Below are 17,191 nucleotides of genomic sequence, written 5' to 3'. Positions count from 1 at the left end.
TTGTGCTTATATACTTGCCATTTAATCCTCCATAACTAACTTGACATATGCCATATACCCGTAGTAATAATTTTTCAACTAACAACTGGAAGACTTAATTCAGCTCATATTATTCAATAAAACTTTGTCTAGCAAATGATAAAAAAAAAATGAACAACCTGTTGCTTTAATTATCTCATATCATGCAATTTTATTATGCAGGTATAATTTTATTTTGCAAAATAACTAATTCGTATCACTTTATCAGTGGATCATTTTTAATAACTTGTATTGCAATAAATGAAAGCAATAAAAAAAAAACTGCACTATAAAATTTGAAGTAATATACATATACATGTATATACATTCTTCATTATTGACGTGTCTCATTATATTTCAAGATATACTTTAAAGTTATATCATAAAATGTAATATTTGCTTATTTAGTGACAGTTATAATGTAATTTATATTCTTTTTTTTCATTGTATACAGACATCAATACTATCTTGTTGTAATGTTACTTGCAAAAGGAGTTTTTGCACACTGTAAATAAATATAATTTTTATTCAGTTTAAGGTATTAGTTTGTAATTATAAATAATTGTAATAGCATATGGAATAGCTGCTTATAAGCAGTCAGAATAATAATACATAATGCAAGCACCAATATATATATATATATTATATATATATGTATATAATAATAATAATAATAATAATAATAGTAACAAAAATAATTAAAATAATTCTTGAAGGTCTTTTAATGTAACAACGCCAATAAAATATTTTTCATATCGTACAATCGGTAATAAGGGAATATTTTTCTCCTTCATTAACGAGACTGCTTCTGAAGTTAATCTGTTTTCATCAAAAACAATTGGATTCGAAGTCATAATATCAATAGCACGAATTTTAAACACATCTTCTCGCATAGAAGAAGACTTTAGAACACGATGAATGTCATCATGTGTGATAACACCCACTACTACTAGACTGTGATTAGAATCAGCTACCCTTGAATATACTTCATCGTCATCTTCTATCATAGATGAAGCTTCTGAAAGTGGTGGAGAAGGAAATAGTTCATGGTCTCTAAAGTGTGATTGTTGATAATCTCTTCTTTGTGTTGTAGCGTCACTATCATTATCAAACTTTTCTATCACAATAACACCAGATCCTCTTGGATGTTTTGTCATTTCCATAATAATAACATCAAGCGGTGTATCTCTACTCACACATGCTACTTTAGATGAGCTAATGAGGATGTCTTTAACTTTCAATAGCAATCTTCTACCGAGTGAGCCTCCTGGATGATTTAAGGCAAAATCACCTTTATTAAAATCTCTCAATTTAGCTAATGTTAATGCTAACGCATCACCTAGAGCCAAAGCTAGAGTAGTTGAACAAGTAGGAGCAGGAATAGAATCTCCAGCTTCACATTGCACATATCCATCAATCCAGGCAGCACACTCTTTTGCTAATTTACTCTTAGGATTTCCGCCTAAGCCGATAATGGGGATACGCCGATGCTTTAAACTAGGTAAAAGCATCAGTAATTCTTCAGTGTTCCCTGAAAATGATATAGCCAAAATAATATCATTGCGTTGAACTATACCGAGATCACCATGTAATGCTTCAATAGGATGAAGAAATGTTGCACATATTCCTACTGATAACATGGTTGCTACTATTTTTTCTGCAATTTTTCCAGATTTACCGACTCCTGTGACAATGATTTTTCCACCTATATCTAATGATTTGAACATTAAATAGATTGCTTGCTGATATCCTTCTTTTGATTCTGTGGTTGATTTCAATCTTTCTGCTGCGCTTTTCAGGTTAGCTGCTTCTATAGTTAATACATTTGATGCATAGCTAATGATATCTTCTGTAATAGAAATCATTTTCAAAAATTATTATGTATTTTTAAACAAAACAAAAAAGAAAAACAAAAAGAAAAGAAAAAAGATATAGGAAAAGAGAAATAAATGAATAAATAAATTATTGGTAACTGTAACCAATTTATAGCACTTTTTTTTTTTTTTTTTTTTTTTTTTTTTTTTTTTTCATAAATCTTCTATTATTTCTCCACCCCTTCTTTTAATTAAAACATTATCTTACCTCCGATTGTTAAAAAGTACACTATTTCCGGAAATTATTCGTTCATAAAAAAATAAAAATTTCGTTCACAAAAGAAAAAAAAATGCATTAAAAAAAAATAAAAAATCGTTCACAAAAAAATTAAAAAATAGTTCACAAAAAGATTTTAAAGTTGATTACTCGCAGGAAATAATCTCGTTCATTTTTTGAAAATAATTTTTTTTTAACAATGGACCAATTTATACATGAAGATGGTAAAGGAAACCTTCGCAATGAAGAAGGCGAACCAGTTGCAGTTCTTGAGATGGAAGTTGATGAATTAGAATATCCTCTTGAGGATGTTACTAATTACGACACGTACTTGGACTTGAAGCCACCTGAAAAACCTGCCAAGATTGAACAAGTGGTTACGAAGGACGAAGAAAAAAAAGATAACAATGAAAATAAAAGAACATATCGAACTTATAAGCCTGAAGTCAAAAACTACTTTTTTTACCTTATTTATGAGAAAGGGATGAGTGTACGTGCCGCTGCTGAGGAAATAAAAGTGCCTCAAAGTACGGCACAAACTTGGAAAAAGAAAGCAGAGCTTGCTGGGGATGAAGAAATGAGTCTGAGACAAACTGGAAGTGGTAGAAAAGCTGGTAGACCTCCTATTCTTACAGAGAAACATAAACAGTTTCTGATCAATTTCATTGACGAAAAGTCATCTTCTACATTGGAAGAAATGATAGAAGGTCTCACTAGTCAATTCCCCGGTATTGAAATAAAAAAATCAGCAGTTCATAACTTTGTAACCAAGAAATGCAATATCACCCTTAAACGAGCTCATTTCCACTCAATAGAAAGAAATAGTCCTGAAAAAATTGAGGAGCGGTGCCACTGGGTGAAAAAGATACTTGAAACTGATATGGATTATTTCAGCAATTGCGTTTTCATAGATGAAGCTGCGTTTCATATTAACATGAAGAGATCAGTAGCTTGGTCTAGAAAAGGAAAAAGGGCTGTAGTTGTTGTACCTAAAACTAGGGCAAAAACAACAACTATACTAGGAGCCATATGTGCACATGGCGTAATTAATATTAGAGTAAGACGACCAAAAATTCAGGCTCCAAATAAAAAAAGAAAAGCAGAGGGAAGTAAACCTGTTCCTAAACAAGCAACGAAAGGGGGCACAGTTACTGGTCATTATTTTAACTTCATTGCTAGCTGTTTGGATGTCATGGATTTACATCCAAAATTTAAGGACTATTATCTGGTAATGGATAACGCCCCCATTCATAAACACGAAGATATACAGAAGTATATTGAAGGTCGTGGATATCGTTGCATATATCTTCCTTCTTACTCACCTGAATTGAACCCTATTGAACAATTTTGGTCAGTAGTCAAAAGTAAACTTAAGCGAGAAAGGTTATTGGAGGAAGAGACAATGACATCAAGAATCCGAGATTCATGCAACAATATTTTGCTCAGTGACCTTCAAGGTTTCTGCCGCTACTCTGTTGATAAGTTTAATGATTGCTTGAATCGAAAGCCAGTTTAATATTTCGCTTATTTCGTTCATTAAAAACGAATGAATTTTAAAATCTTTTTGTGAACTATTTTTTAATTTTTTTGTGAACGAAATTTTTATTTTTTTATGAACGAATAATTTCCGGAAATAGTGTACAACATTGATAGGTTATACTTTACCCTTTTTTTTTATGTTAAACAAAAAAAAATTTTTCTTCTAATATTTTCGAATTTTCATTTTTTATTATTACTAGTTGTTTAAACCATTTATATCGAGTTTACTGAGAAATAAAAAGGAAAGTTATTCCAATCAAAAATCGACTCTTGGTTAACTTATTCATCTATCGATTTCTATTTGGAGTCGATTCCTCCCCACCGTCGCCCCCCCCTAAAAAAAAAAATAAAAAATTAAAACAAATAAAAATAAAATAAACCCAGAAAATAACTATGGTTATGGCTAAATAATAACGTTATGGGCATAGTTTACTTTTTGTTGACCAATAAGCTTATTCTACTTATATTAAAATAAAAGAGATCGAAAATTTTATTGGAACAAATGCAAAAAAAAAAGATAATGAAAAAGAAAGTGTCTTTAGGTAAATATGATAGATATGTAAGAAAGCGTCGACTAAGAGATGTATAACTTTATGATGAATAGGCTATAGTAAAGTAGCGTTGATGAAGAGGGGTTGCTTCTTAGAATAAAATTGAAAAGAATAAAATAGTATCATCAATTAATGATGATAAATTTATAGGGCCATCTATTTTTGTTGAAAATAATATGGAGAGTTCGAGGAATTGACAGTGATTATTCAGTAGTTTAATTTTTTTGATATTTTACAAAAATTTTTATTAAGGATTCTACCATATTCAGTTCATGAGCAAATGAAAGAAAAGATGTTGATAAATAAACGAATATATACATATATATGTTATTACTTCTGGCGTCCTAATCATGTCTTTAATTAATTCCTTCATATGATTGAAAATACTGGATCTTTCATATTCGATACAGCTAAATTTCACTTTTTTTTTCCGCTGAATTTCTTTGAAATAAATATATTCCTAAAGATTTTGATGCAAGTTATCGAAATGTTTTAGCAAATAGGTTTTTATTTCTTATATATCTCTCAAAGAAAGCATCTCTTTTCGTTTGATAATGATAATATGGGTTAAAAAGACCGGTAGTAATTAATAATTATCAAGTATCAAATAAAAAAATACTATTGTTAGTATTTAATGTTCTTAATTACATAGTCATAAAGATTCTTTCAAGGGCCTAAGATATTATACAGTGGTTTGGTTTCCTTCTTATCAGCAGGTTAAATGCTTTTTTTTTTTTTTTTTTTTTTTGAGTTGGTAATATGTATTCATTTGATATAATATAGCTTGAATACTATTTATTAATATCAATAAAATATGCATACTTTGATCAGCTTTATTCTCCAATATACATATTTATTTGAATAACCAGATTAATATTCTAGAATTTTAAGGGCTTTTGTATAAATCATGTAATGTATCATTATATCTTTTAGTACTAAAGAATGCAAGTTCACTAAGACTTAAAGATCTTCCCATTTGCTTGATTCCATCGATCGCCGTAATAATCTCTATTTTGAAAAGTTTCTTAATTCTTCCAAAAAAAAGTATAATATTTCTTCTATTTATCTATTTTAAAGGAATGCTTCATTTATCTTTTTATAAGACATCATCTGTTTTGCGATACCTTGTATGAATAGTGAAAATTTGAAAATAGAATTTTGTTATCAGAAATGTGAAGGGGCTTCAGGATAGAAGTTGTCGAACATTTTAAACCATTAGGAAATGCTTATATTAATAATAATGAAATATATCAGTCGAAAAAAAAAATACTTATTTATTTTCTACGTGCTCCTGCAATCAATGCTGCTTTTTATAATTTGAGAACGTAATATGTAATCAAATTTTAGTATCAATAGCGTATCACAATATACTTTGTTACTAACAAGGTACATTTGCACAAAAAAAAAAAAATATTCTTCACCAGTTGTAATCACCTTTACAGGTATTACAGTATCAGATCCAATTTTAAAAAAACCTTTCAGGCAATCTAAAGGTCAGCAAATCCTTAGGCATTGTTTTTTTTTAAATGAAGTTATCTATCAAAAAAGTACTCAATTAAAACCACACTTGAAAAAAAAAAAGTTTTCGATATACAATAGTTATAATAAAAAGACATAAAGAAGGGCAGTAAATCTAATCTTTATTATTTATAGGTGTTACAAAAGAGTTATTAAATACTAAAACACTATTTATCTGTTGCACTGTATGTATTTTTTTTAGATATTCGTATATACAAAAAAATATACAAATAAACGTATATAAAAAAAATAAAATAATAATATTACATGTCATTACGAAAATTAAATAAATTAAAGAATAAATAATATATGCTTCTTTCTTTATCGTCATAACCGATTACTATAATTATTCTGCTTATGCCATTCCTTTGCAGTAGAGATTATTCTTTTATAAATGAATCGTCTACCGAGTATGGTAATAATAGTCATCGAGACAGTTATGACGGCAATAATGATATTGCCATAAAGAATAATTTGATCTATGGTTAAATGTGTGGCTTCAATAAAGATGATTTTGATTATAAATTCTAACATCAGTGCCGCACTCCAAGCGGCAGTCAGCACATAACAAAATTTTCGAAAAGCTGGAACATATTCCCATAACCATTCTGAGCGATTCATAGTGTGTTTCTCATCTTGACTATCAGTCCATTCTACATCGGGCCGTTCAGATAACATTTGTTGCGTTATAAGGAATATAAGAGGTCGTACTTTACACCAACGAGTATGTATTGGAATTAAGGTCACAAAGAATAATAAACTGATAAGTGCATTCGTAAAAGAATCACGAAGTAAATTCAATCTCACGTTCTCTATAGAATAAATATGTTATCGTCATGTTAACGGTAAGTATAATATACATATTTTTATATATATTTCTTACTAGTAATGAGTGAAAGCACAGCTGAAGTAATATAAGAGATTACACAAATACAGCCAATAATATCAAATTGTTTGCTCTTCCAAAATCGATAAATGACATGTAAAAAAGGAGGGATACCAGATAAAATTAATGCAACTAGAACACTTAACCAAATTTTTAAAATATAATACAAAGCCAAAGGTAATGCTATATTGATGAAGAGCATAATAGCTAATGGTCGTATATATTTCCACAGAGCTTTCAATCGATCCATTCGAGTAGTAGTAGTCATTGTCACAAAATTTTCTTGTTGTTGACTGTTACCTTTAGTTTGCTCAACTCCGATAGTTGTGGCTGGTGATAATGAAGAATAATTATTATTATTATCCATTGAAGAAAGTTTATTTGAAGGTAAAAGAAAGACATTATCAGATATATTACTATCTACTGATTTTATTCTATTCATTTTTATTATATGAATACATATATATTTTTTTTATCTCTAGTATTTATATATTCAGTGTAGATATGTCTCGGTCAATATATTCTAAATTTGGATGTTTTAAACCGATGAGTAGCCAGTTATTGATACAAACATTAGTTAGCAAGGTGTTCCTATTATTATTCGAATATTAGACTATAATATACAAATATAGGCTGCATAAGCGGCGCAATAGCAATTTGTTAGCATGTCTATACTGAGTTATTTATAAATAATATCATATCATAGATTTACTTTATATATTAATTTCAGCCACAATCCTTAAAAAGAAAAGTAAAAAAAAAAAAAAAAAAAAAAAAAGAAAACCCGCTTATTCTTCTTCAGGAAGTAATTTTTTATTTTTTTTTTTTTTTGTCATGGCATCTATTTGTTGCTCCTTCTTCTCTCTCTTTCTCTCTCCTTTCTTTCCTTATATATACTTATTTAAAATGCTGTTGTTGCTAAAAAGTATAATACTGTTTTTCTTTATCCCTGAAAATTAATTAAAAAAAAGATAGATATGTGTATACACAAAGAAAACAGGAGGGGTTGGGGAGGAGAAAAAAAAAGGAAAGAGAGAGGAGGGAAACCAGTAGATTATTCCTTCTCACATCAATCCTTTCTCTCTCTCTCTCTCTTTCTCTATTTATTTTTATTTTCAATTACGTATAAATATTGGTTATGAGCTCCTATCAGATACATGAATAATTATACTACAACATCGGCAATATTCGGACCCTCTATTACTGCTAATGCTTATACAGACACACTAACAACCTCAGAGCAAGTTCCTTCTTCAACTCTCTTACATCATTTACATATAAATGAGAGACAATTACGGACTTTAGCCGTTGTCTTGAGTTTAACAGGTGGGTTAGCGATTTCATTCGCATTAGGCGTGGGTATTATGATATATTGGTATTTTCGAAAATGTAAACAAAGAAGACATTTTCACGATAGCGTAGACCAAGGGCCTTGTACTTTATCAACTTGCCAAGCTGAAGAAGAAACAGAGGTAGTGAATTCAGAATTAAGGGAAATCACAAATACCTCAAATAAACTTCTTCTTAAAAGCTCCTCCACTGCAATCATGTCGTCTGTTGTGATAGACCAGGGCATGAATTCATCATCTATCATGACTGACTTATCCCTTGTTTCTCCTTTATTGTTATCCCCACCTGTATCTAATTCATTTTCTATGTTTGTACCGGAGCCCTCTGCACCATCTGCAAAAGAATTATTATTATTACATCAATCCTCTTCGTCTACAAATACACCTAATCACTTTCCTCAGCAACAGAGTTGTATTACTACCACTACTGCTACCAATACTGCTATCACTACTACTACCACTACTACTACTACTACTAATGACAATGATAGTAATGATATAGAATCATTATGTCATGATTGTTCAATACCACCACCTGCTTATACGAAGGATTAATAATAAATACTGTTTATTAACTAATATTTAAAAGTAAGAAAAAGCTAGTTAATTGTGTTTTTTTTTAATATAGAGCAATTTCAGATATAAATATCATCTGCTCAATTACTATATTCATATGTAATAAATATTGATATAAATGTGTATTTTATTAGTATTTACAAAAGATGAAAATCATTATTCAAAAGACACACATGATACTACTACTACTACTACTACTTTTTTTTTCTTCATTACAAAAATCTTCTTCTTTATTAAAATAAAATAACAATAATAATCTAATACTAAGTTGTTGATAAAGCAAAAATAATAACAGTAATAAAAGGGGCCATGGATTCATGTTAACTGTGATAATGTATTTCCATTTGTAGAAGGAGATGGATTAGTAGTTTTATTACTAGTACCACCTAATTTAAACATACGACCAAGAGATGTTCTGAATGAATAATTAGAAGCTGCTGATTTAGGCTTCAAAGTACGTTTATATGAATCCTAAAAAAGAAAGAAAGAGTTAAATAAACTATATATATAAAACTGTTTTTTTTTTCGTTTTCAATACTTTACAAGGTAAGCAATTTGAGGTTTATTAAAGGCTCCTCGTCTTTTTCCTCTGATAAATTCGATAGCATCCAAAGGTTTCATTCCCATTTCAATCAAGGCAATAGCTACCAAAGCAGGTGCTCTACCTAATCCTGCTACACAGTGAACTGCAATTGTAGGAGCAGCAGTACCTTCCTGTTTGGCTGTTTCGGCTATTTGTTTATTTTTCTCTACTAACTGTAACCATTCACGCACAATTTGCGGAGGGGGCTATTAGTCATATCAGAGGGTAAAAAAAATAAAATAAAGGAAGAGTTAGCTTACTTTGTTCTTTTTTTTTCCCCCCTTTTTTTCTTTATTAATATAAATGCTGCTGTATACTTTACCACACCACCATCTTTAAAAGGTAAATCTAATACTTGTATATTTCTTTCAGTTAACCGAGCAGCACTATAAGTAGGCTGACAGCATCGAACAACAGCTACTACGTTGAGTCGCATAAATTCTTCCATATAGAAATCCAAAGTTGACTCTGTTGGACAATCAAGAATCAAAAAGCGTAAGGCTGAATTAGGACAGTCAATGACGGTAAGCATACGTCCAAGAGGAGAGCTGTTTCGAGACATTTTGATAATGATGATGATGAAAAAAAAAAGAGTATAATGAAAAATATGTATATAAATATATATAGAAGAAGATAGAGATGTTTGGTATCGAAAAGTTATCTAAAATAATAAGTGCAATTGTTCTTTTAGATTAATTTAAAATATATATGAATATATATAAAAAAAAGATGGAGGAAAAAAAAAAAGTAAATAAGAGAAATTAGGAATAATTAAATTTAAAAGATGGGAATCTCTTTTCTGGTTTTTTTTTGTTAAAAAAAGGTTTTAATGAGATTAATAAGCTTATTTCGAGTTTATGGGTGCCAACACGAAGTAGGAGAGTCGCCGTGAATGAAGAGGATTTGATCAAGCTTGGGATCAAAAGTGCAGAACATAAAAATATATAAAATTCAGTTGAAAAAAAAAAAAAAAAAAAAAAAAAAGAAAAAATCTTTTTAGTTCAAATTCTTTTTTTCTATATCCTCCGCTTTCATCTCCTTCCTTATTTCAATTAACAGTCTGTATCTGTAAAAATCCACGTGATTTGAGGCTTTTTGCTTTATCTATCTACTGAAGGAGTTCCCAAAAAAAATTTTTTTTCTATTTTTAGCTGACTTTTAATATTTTTATTGAATATTAAATTGCATTAGTTCATTTTACACCTTCTAAAAGAATCAAGAATAAAATGCAGATGCCATGTTTAATCTTCTATTGGACATTGTAAAATGTTAATTTATATTCTTTTCTTTAGTTTAATGCGGTATATATAATTATAATGACAGAGCAACTTATAACTTAGAAGGATGTTGGTATAGTCATTTTGAAAATAATTGGTTGTAGGCTGTAACATGAATTTGTGGTATTGTTAGTGTTTTTTTTTTTTTAAAGTTGGACCCACAACAATCCCCTTTTTTGTATGTTTCTTTCAAAGATCCGGGACTCAAACTAGTGCATGTCTTCAGAGGTTACGAAATTTTATTTAATTAGAAAACTTTTTTTATGTTTTGCACTATAACATGTATTATTATCTGCATCTACAGTTTTTTTTTTCTAAAAAAAAAGTATAAATTGACATTCAATGTCATCCAAAAAAGGTAAACATGACATTTGCATTTTATTTTTGATTCATTTAAAATGTCTAAATTCAAAGTGTAAAATACTTATTTTTGCGTATCATTTTTTTTTAAACACAAATATTAAATCCTTTTTTATGCAGCACCTGTTGCCCATTTTTTAACTATTTGAGAACAATTATATTTTAAAACTGCTTCAGTAACTTGTGCTTGTTCTAACATTAGCTTTGTCATGCGATATTCTTTTGGACATTTTCCTGCAATGTCAACAGGACACACTAATTCAAACATCTGTAAATTTTCGAAAGCCTAACCAAAAAAGTAGAATCAAATTTAGTTACATCTTTTCTTTTAATATTAAAGAAAAAAAAGACCATTACTTTTAATGCTACAGCTTTCTTATATAGCTTCATGCCAATCCCCATACCGTTGATCTGTGTTTGATTCATAAAATCTTTATATTCGTCGTAAACCATTTGAAAATTAAAAGTTGTGATATCCTTTTCCATTAACTTTTTCATACTAATGATTAAAATAAGTTCTAGTAATGCAATTCCCTTTAATATTTCTGTTTTAGAATCAGCACGCTGTATTAGACTCGATTCAAGAAATTCTTCTAAATCTAAATAAGGCGCTTCAGGACGCAACTTGTAGACAGCTGGAAACTGTATATTTAAAAAGAGAGAGAAAAAGAGAAAGGAGAAGAGTTAAAAACAAAACAAAAAAGACTTCATTTATCACATACACAAATCTTATGAAACATGCGAATGTCCTTTGAAATATCAAAGATACGTCTTAAAATACTGTTAAGTGTAGGATGTTGAAATAACTCTTCCAACGATCGATTGAATTCTGTACTAGAAGGATAATTCTCAGGTAATTCCAACGTTCCTTTCGCTATTTCCAAAAACTGACCAAAGTTTGATGAAGGAAATAAATAGATTTGTCGATGTGAAAAACGAGACTTGACACGTTTCTCTAATAAATCAAGGGTATCTAGTCGACAAGTGAGTCCAATAACGGCCATTGGGTTCTGTGCACTTTGAGCAGCATCAAATAAATTATAAAGCAAAGCTTGCTTTGGATGTTGAGCAAACAAATCAAATTCATCTAATATAAATATCACAGGTAAGGATGCTTTATCACCTGATTTTAAAAGTGAAAGAAGATAATCAAAGGAATCAGCAAATGAAGTCTAAATAAGAAGAGAAGTGAGATTCTTTTCTTTTCTTTTTTATAACTAGGCTTACAAAAGTATGTTCTGCATGTTCTTTTTGCTCTTTAACTAATTGACGTGCAATTTCATTTAAAGCAAGTCGATCATTTGTTTCTGTTAGTCCATTCAATCGAACAATGCAAAATTCTTTATACGATTTTTGTAAATCTCTTAGGACTGTACGAACCAGAGCAGTTTTACCAGTACCTCTATTGCCGATTAACAGACATGAATTGCTTTCACCAGCTGTTATTGTTTGTTTAAGTAATTTATATAAAGTGTTGTATTCATTATCAAGTCCATGAAGTCGAGGAGGTAATTCAATGCCATTTAATCGATTTAATAATAAAGCTTGCACTCTACGAACATCAAAATCTTTTTCTTGCCAATCTGATACTTTTGCAGCTTTATTGGGGCTGTTTATTTCTATGCTTAAATCAGCTTCTTCAAGTGTTCTTTTTGACATGATTTAAAGCTATTAGAAAGAAAAAATATTATTTTTTTTTTTTTTTTTTTTTTTTTTTTTTTTTTTTTTAAAAAAAAAAAACTTATTCAAGTACAGATCTAAAAAGGAGTATTATTACATAAATTAGAAGATGAGAATAAATTTTTTTGGAGCAGCAATAGCAATTTATTGTGCCTAATAAAATTTACTGTTGGCTAGTAAAATGCTTTCACCATCAATACACATGATACAAATCCAATACAGGTAACTGGCGTTAAAGGAGAAGATACATTCTTGCTTTACATGTAGCTTCATTGGATTCTAAAAAGTAAATCCTTATATTAAATTATATTCATTGAGTGTTGTAAAAATTCTCGAATATGTTTGTGGGAGAGGGGGAAAGTATTGCAAGCTTCGGATACTCTAGTTACTAAATCCTCAATATCCTAATGAAATTGGCGAAGTTCAACTTAATTTTTAACAATAGACTAGAATTGTTTTATATAATTAAGCTTGTAAGAATAAGGTGAGAGGTAAGCATGCCTGAAACCTCTTGTTTTTATCAAAGTCGTATTGATGATCTTCTTCAACTTCAATCAATTTAATATCAGGAACTTCAACTTTAATGTTGAAGCAAGAGATAAATTTGGGGGCACATTACTATAGTTCATTGCTTTTTTTTTCTTTTTTTAAGGAAATGTAAAAAGCAAGTTTTGAAAAAGCTTATAAATAGTTCTCGCATCTTCAGTCTTCAAAAAATAAAAAAAGCTTCTTTGTGGCTGAAGAAATACAAATATACTGGTAAAAATGATTAAATTTATATTCCTTGAAAAATAATACTTTGACACATCTGACAACTGTATAACTGATTGTACGGAGATCACAGATATAATTCAGACAAATCTGCACCCTATGTGAATTAATTCAAACCTCATCTTTGTCAAGTCCTCTAAACTCACTGCACGTGTTATCTTATCCCAGTTGAAAGTTAAAAATGTGTTTTTTTTTTCATTTTTATTAATATCATAAAAAAAAGATGCTTTTCTTAGTTCTCAAATCTCTTTAGTAGAAGAGACTTGATACTAACAGGATTAACCACGAGAAGGTGAAAGCATATCTAATCCCAAAAATAATATTACAACCCATACACAAACAAATTGATACAGGCTGTAATTTTTTCTTCTCCCTCTAAATTTCTACTTGAAAGATAAACGTCCAATTTCGACTAGTAGACACTTGGCAAAGTACCAACCTGACCCAAGCCTTGCTAGAAGAAAAAGATAGGATTCCTCACTTCCTACCCCAATAAAAAATACAGTTGGATGTAAGTTTCACTGGAAGCCGGGCTAAACATTCTGACCTGTAGCGTGGCGAAGTGGAAGGAATCCAGATACATGAAGTGCACGACCTGACTATTGTTTACCTGAGAATGTCCCTTCTTTGACCCCTAGCATCTACTTTTGACTTAACAGTAAATACAAGTTGGGATTCTTCAACTAAAATAAATAGATGAAAAAACCACGGTCAGAAACGTAAGCTGTGCATCCTTATCTATTTTTATTTTATAAACAGCAACTAGATAAAAATAAAAAGAAGGAAAAACCTCCAAAAAGAAAAACAGAAAAACTAAACCTTGAGATAAGCCCTTTCAATGGTGCAGACAAAGAGTACGCTAATCTCCCTAAAAAAGGAACAGGTTTACAATTTCCAACCCCAAGTATCCTTTTTATTTCCCTCCTCCTTTGGAAATAAATCAAACTTGAGCAGTCAAAATTCGATAAGGTCCCATCAATTATCTAAGGTTGCAATAACCCAAGGTGAAGGCGGATATGCATGTAGTAACCAAAAGAGAGTCTAGGCCCTCCCCTTTAGCCATGTTATAAACGGACAGTTCTACAAACTCAAGTAAGCCAAGCTATGTGACTTGAGCACACTTCATAACCCTGACAATGTCTACCCATAGTTTCAAGTAAAAATAAAGAAGAATAGGAAAAATAAAAAAAAGCTAAAGAAAAAAGAAGAAGAAAAAAACGAAAAAATGCACTTTTTTTATAGTAAAATTCAGGAGAAAAAAAATAAACGAAAAGAAGGAGAAGTTATTAAAGTTTAATCTTAGCGTATTTTTTTTGTTTTTAATTTACTTTGCGTTAAATCTTCTCTCCTGCCTTTCTACTTGTCTTTTTTTTTTCTCTTTTCTTTTTAATACTTTAGAGATAAGTTTTGCCTTTTATTTGAATGTAGTAAAGCATTACTATCTTCTTTGAAAGCAAGAATGTAAGAAAAAAGTAGTTTATTTACTTTTTATATACAGTCAAACCTATAGAATTTGGCGTTTTCGCAAAAATAAATGGCAGAACGCCAAAAATAAATGTCGAGTTTAGAAAAGTTAATGTCATGAGTATAAATTGTTTTTATCCCTTGGTTGAAAACAATTGTCAGAACTAGCTAACTAAAATTGGCTGGAATATTACGCCTGATTGTCGCATATCTTCTGTACCTTGCTTGCCCTGCTCTCATCCTAATAAAAATACAACCTAATGATAAATGCCTGTTTTTTTTTTTTTTTTTTTTTTTTTTTTTTTTTTTTTTTTTTTTTATATGATGGACATGAAAAAAAAAAAAAAAATTAATGAAGGAGAAAAAAGTTTACGATTAGTTGAAGTATGTTTTACGACATGATTTCAGTATAGTTCTTGAAACAGTAGCTAGTCTCAATCATTTCCCAGTAACAAATCCAGCTAAAGTTGAAAATTGTATAGCGTGGGTCGAGGGGTAAGACAGCTATGAATTATCTTGAGAGCAGTATTTTCATAGATTTAACATCAACATAAGACCTCCAGAGGTGGTTTTTGAAAGTTAAATCAGCTATTATAATTGCTCCTTTGAACAAGGCAGCACCTCCCAATCTTAGGCGAAATTTATCATGTTAATGAAGCCCAAAAATCAGCAGGAGCACTCATTGAAAAAGATAAAGATTGCTTTTGGTAATTACAAACACAAAAACAAATCCCATAAATCGATATATATTTTATTTTTAATTAAAAAACAATATCTTCCCAGCAGAAAGAGGCATAATCATCTTTGTTGATGAAGTCAGAAACAGCATCTTCAACTTTTTTTAATATGCGTAGCTTTTTTTCTTTGGATTCCCAACAAGAAGCAGATGATGATGAAGAGTTAGAAGAATCATAAGAGCTAGAAGAGTCAAAAGAGTCCTCACGAAAGCAGGGATTTTGTGTTGAGAGAGGGGATAGAAAGGCAAGATCATCTTCTTTTTTAATGCTGGTGATTATATTTATTATTTCAAAGTTTCTGATCACCATTCTCTGTTAAAATATAAACATATTAGAATACATATCCTAGAAAGAGGTTTTATATAAAAGTGCACATACTACTAATGATAGGACTGTGGCTAAGTACATTATTAATCATGAGTGTGATTATCTAGAATTTAGTTGAGTCAGGAACTTGAAAAAAAAATATTGAATGACTAGAATATAAGAAATCAACATTGTAACATTAAAAAACCTACAAATAGAATTGTTAAAAGTATATATATATGTAAAGAAGTTCAAGCATTCACCCATCAAAATAGAAAGCTATTCCCAAGCACATGCAAAGATAATGCCTCCCGAATAACTCCTACAGAGATGAGATACCCGTGCAGTGAGTGATCAACGAAACACGGCCGCGATGTACAACATACAAAGGCGAATGGGTCACCTCTCCCTCATCAAAATAGAAAGCTATTCCCAAGCACATGCAAAGATAATGCCTCCCGAATAGCTCCTACAGAGATGAGATACCCGTGCAGTGAGTGATCAACGAAACACGGCCGCGATGTACAACATACAAAGGCGAGAGGCCTATTACCTTCCAAACATATATATATACATATATGTATTATATTTAATAAATTTTAAAAATTCTTATTTCATCTCTCATAACTGAAGTGCAGACATAAGTAAACGTAAGCAGTGTAAAAAACAATTCTGAAAAAAAAAAAAACTCCTTTGGGAAAATAGAAGGGTATTTAAATTCAAACTATGACGTCGACTTTTTTTTTTTTTGCAAGAGAGTAGAGACTTAAAATGTATGAAATCTTCCCTTTTTATTTTTTATTACTACTGGATTTTGAATATAATTTGGCACCTTATGAATTCGAGTTGGCGTCCATTGACAAATAAATTTACATCTTTTGATTACTGCTATATTGATTTTTTTTTTTCCAAATAAAGTTGACATATTTGGCTATCAGCCAAATGCGATCATAAAAGACTTTCGTTGCGTTAACTGCCTTTAATCAAAAATTAAAAAAAAAATAGTGTTATAGCATAAAATGGTTTTTATTAGTTTAATATCTCATTTTTATAACATATTTCAAATTAGAGAGACAAAAAAAAAAAAGAAAAAGAGAAGGATGTAAACTTAAAGATTTTTTTCTAAATTCAAGCAACGATCAAAAAATGAAATGAAATGGTTTATATACAGTTACTGTTCTTGCGGCTTCTTGAATACGAGGCATCAAAGAATCTTTATCTGTCAATTCGTTTCGGCGCACACCAAATGTAATCTTAGACCACATTTCTTCAATGGTGTTCAGAAATGGAGAGTATGTGGGCAAGTAGGCACACTTATATCCGCGAGATTTAATCAAGTTTACAACATCGGCCGACTTATGGATTGGAGCATTATCCATGACAAGAAAATGCCCCTTCATATTTTTTTGATCGAGAACATCCATCGTGTGATATTTCTTTTAAAATATCAAATAAAAAATATTAGAAAATAAAAAATAATATTAA

At 30.1% G+C, this 17,191-nt stretch overlaps 6 protein-coding genes across 6 annotated transcripts; 1 reads left to right on the top strand and 5 right to left on the bottom strand.

Annotated features, from left to right (window-relative positions):
• Nucleotides 1–640: 640 nt before the first annotated feature.
• BX663DRAFT_526746 (uncharacterized protein) lies at nucleotides 641–1,969 on the bottom strand. Its single transcript, XM_051529947.1, has one exon. It carries the CDS (start codon nucleotides 1,881–1,883, stop codon nucleotides 717–719), a length of 1,167 nt encoding a protein of 388 aa, XP_051377855.1. The 5' UTR covers nucleotides 1,884–1,969; the 3' UTR covers nucleotides 641–716.
• Nucleotides 1,970–6,044: 4,075 nt separating this feature from the next.
• BX663DRAFT_444133 (uncharacterized protein) lies at nucleotides 6,045–6,853 on the bottom strand (the record flags this gene model as incomplete). The annotated part of the gene is made up of 2 exons (XM_051523604.1): nucleotides 6,045–6,529; nucleotides 6,601–6,853. 2 exons carry the CDS (start codon nucleotides 6,851–6,853, stop codon nucleotides 6,045–6,047), a joined length of 738 nt encoding a protein of 245 aa, XP_051377854.1.
• An 808-nt stretch (nucleotides 6,854–7,661) lies between these two features.
• Nucleotides 7,662–8,607, top strand: BX663DRAFT_276711 (uncharacterized protein). The gene has a single exon (XM_051521974.1). The coding sequence runs from the start codon at nucleotides 7,761–7,763 to the stop codon at nucleotides 8,505–8,507; it is 747 nt and encodes a 248-aa protein (XP_051377853.1). The 5' UTR covers nucleotides 7,662–7,760; the 3' UTR covers nucleotides 8,508–8,607.
• An 89-nt stretch (nucleotides 8,608–8,696) lies between these two features.
• Nucleotides 8,697–10,083, bottom strand: BX663DRAFT_565143 (protein-tyrosine phosphatase-like protein). The gene is made up of 3 exons (XM_051532069.1): nucleotides 9,434–10,083; nucleotides 9,072–9,317; nucleotides 8,697–8,999 (listed from the first exon to the last, which is right to left on the bottom strand). The coding sequence occupies exons 1-3, from the start codon at nucleotides 9,671–9,673 to the stop codon at nucleotides 8,844–8,846; spliced, it is 642 nt and encodes a 213-aa protein (XP_051377852.1). The 5' UTR covers nucleotides 9,674–10,083; the 3' UTR covers nucleotides 8,697–8,843.
• Nucleotides 10,084–10,860: 777 nt separating this feature from the next.
• On the bottom strand, nucleotides 10,861–12,701 carry BX663DRAFT_533605 (origin recognition complex subunit 4 C-terminus-domain-containing protein; the record flags this gene model as incomplete). The annotated part of the gene is made up of 5 exons (XM_051530540.1): nucleotides 10,861–11,034; nucleotides 11,106–11,390; nucleotides 11,471–11,920; nucleotides 11,976–12,322; nucleotides 12,596–12,701. The coding sequence occupies 5 exons, from the start codon at nucleotides 12,699–12,701 to the stop codon at nucleotides 10,861–10,863; spliced, it is 1,362 nt and encodes a 453-aa protein (XP_051377851.1).
• A 2,723-nt stretch (nucleotides 12,702–15,424) lies between these two features.
• On the bottom strand, nucleotides 15,425–15,709 carry BX663DRAFT_444261 (uncharacterized protein; the record flags this gene model as incomplete). Its single annotated transcript, XM_051523617.1, has 1 exon — nucleotides 15,425–15,709. The coding sequence occupies one exon, from the start codon at nucleotides 15,707–15,709 to the stop codon at nucleotides 15,425–15,427; it is 285 nt and encodes a 94-aa protein (XP_051377850.1).
• Between the last annotated feature and the right edge of the window lie 1,482 nt (nucleotides 15,710–17,191).

The sequence above is a fragment of the Cokeromyces recurvatus genome (genome assembly GCF_025118155.1).
Source record: "Cokeromyces recurvatus strain NRRL 2243 chromosome Unknown BX663scaffold_48, whole genome shotgun sequence".
Classification (NCBI taxonomy): domain Eukaryota; kingdom Fungi; phylum Mucoromycota; class Mucoromycetes; order Mucorales; family Mucoraceae; genus Cokeromyces; species Cokeromyces recurvatus.
This window is presented reverse-complemented; position numbering and strand designations above follow the sequence as displayed.

Excerpts from the sequence above, each read along its gene's own strand:
- BX663DRAFT_526746 (XM_051529947.1), bottom strand. The coding sequence starts at position 1,883 with ATGATTTCTATTACAGAAGATATCATTAGCTATGCATCAAATGTATTA.
- BX663DRAFT_276711 (XM_051521974.1), top strand. The coding sequence starts at position 7,761 with ATGAATAATTATACTACAACATCGGCAATATTCGGACCCTCTATTACT.
- BX663DRAFT_565143 (XM_051532069.1), bottom strand. The coding sequence starts at position 9,673 with ATGTCTCGAAACAGCTCTCCTCTTGGACGTATGCTTACCGTCATTGAC. Across the intron at positions 9,318-9,433 it reads CTTTTAAAGATGGTGGTGTG|CCCCCTCCGCAAATTGTGCG; the intron begins GTAAAGTATACA and ends TATGACTAATAG. Across the intron at positions 9,000-9,071 it reads AACCTCAAATTGCTTACCTT|GATTCATATAAACGTACTTT; the intron begins GTAAAGTATTGA and ends TTTCTTTTTTAG.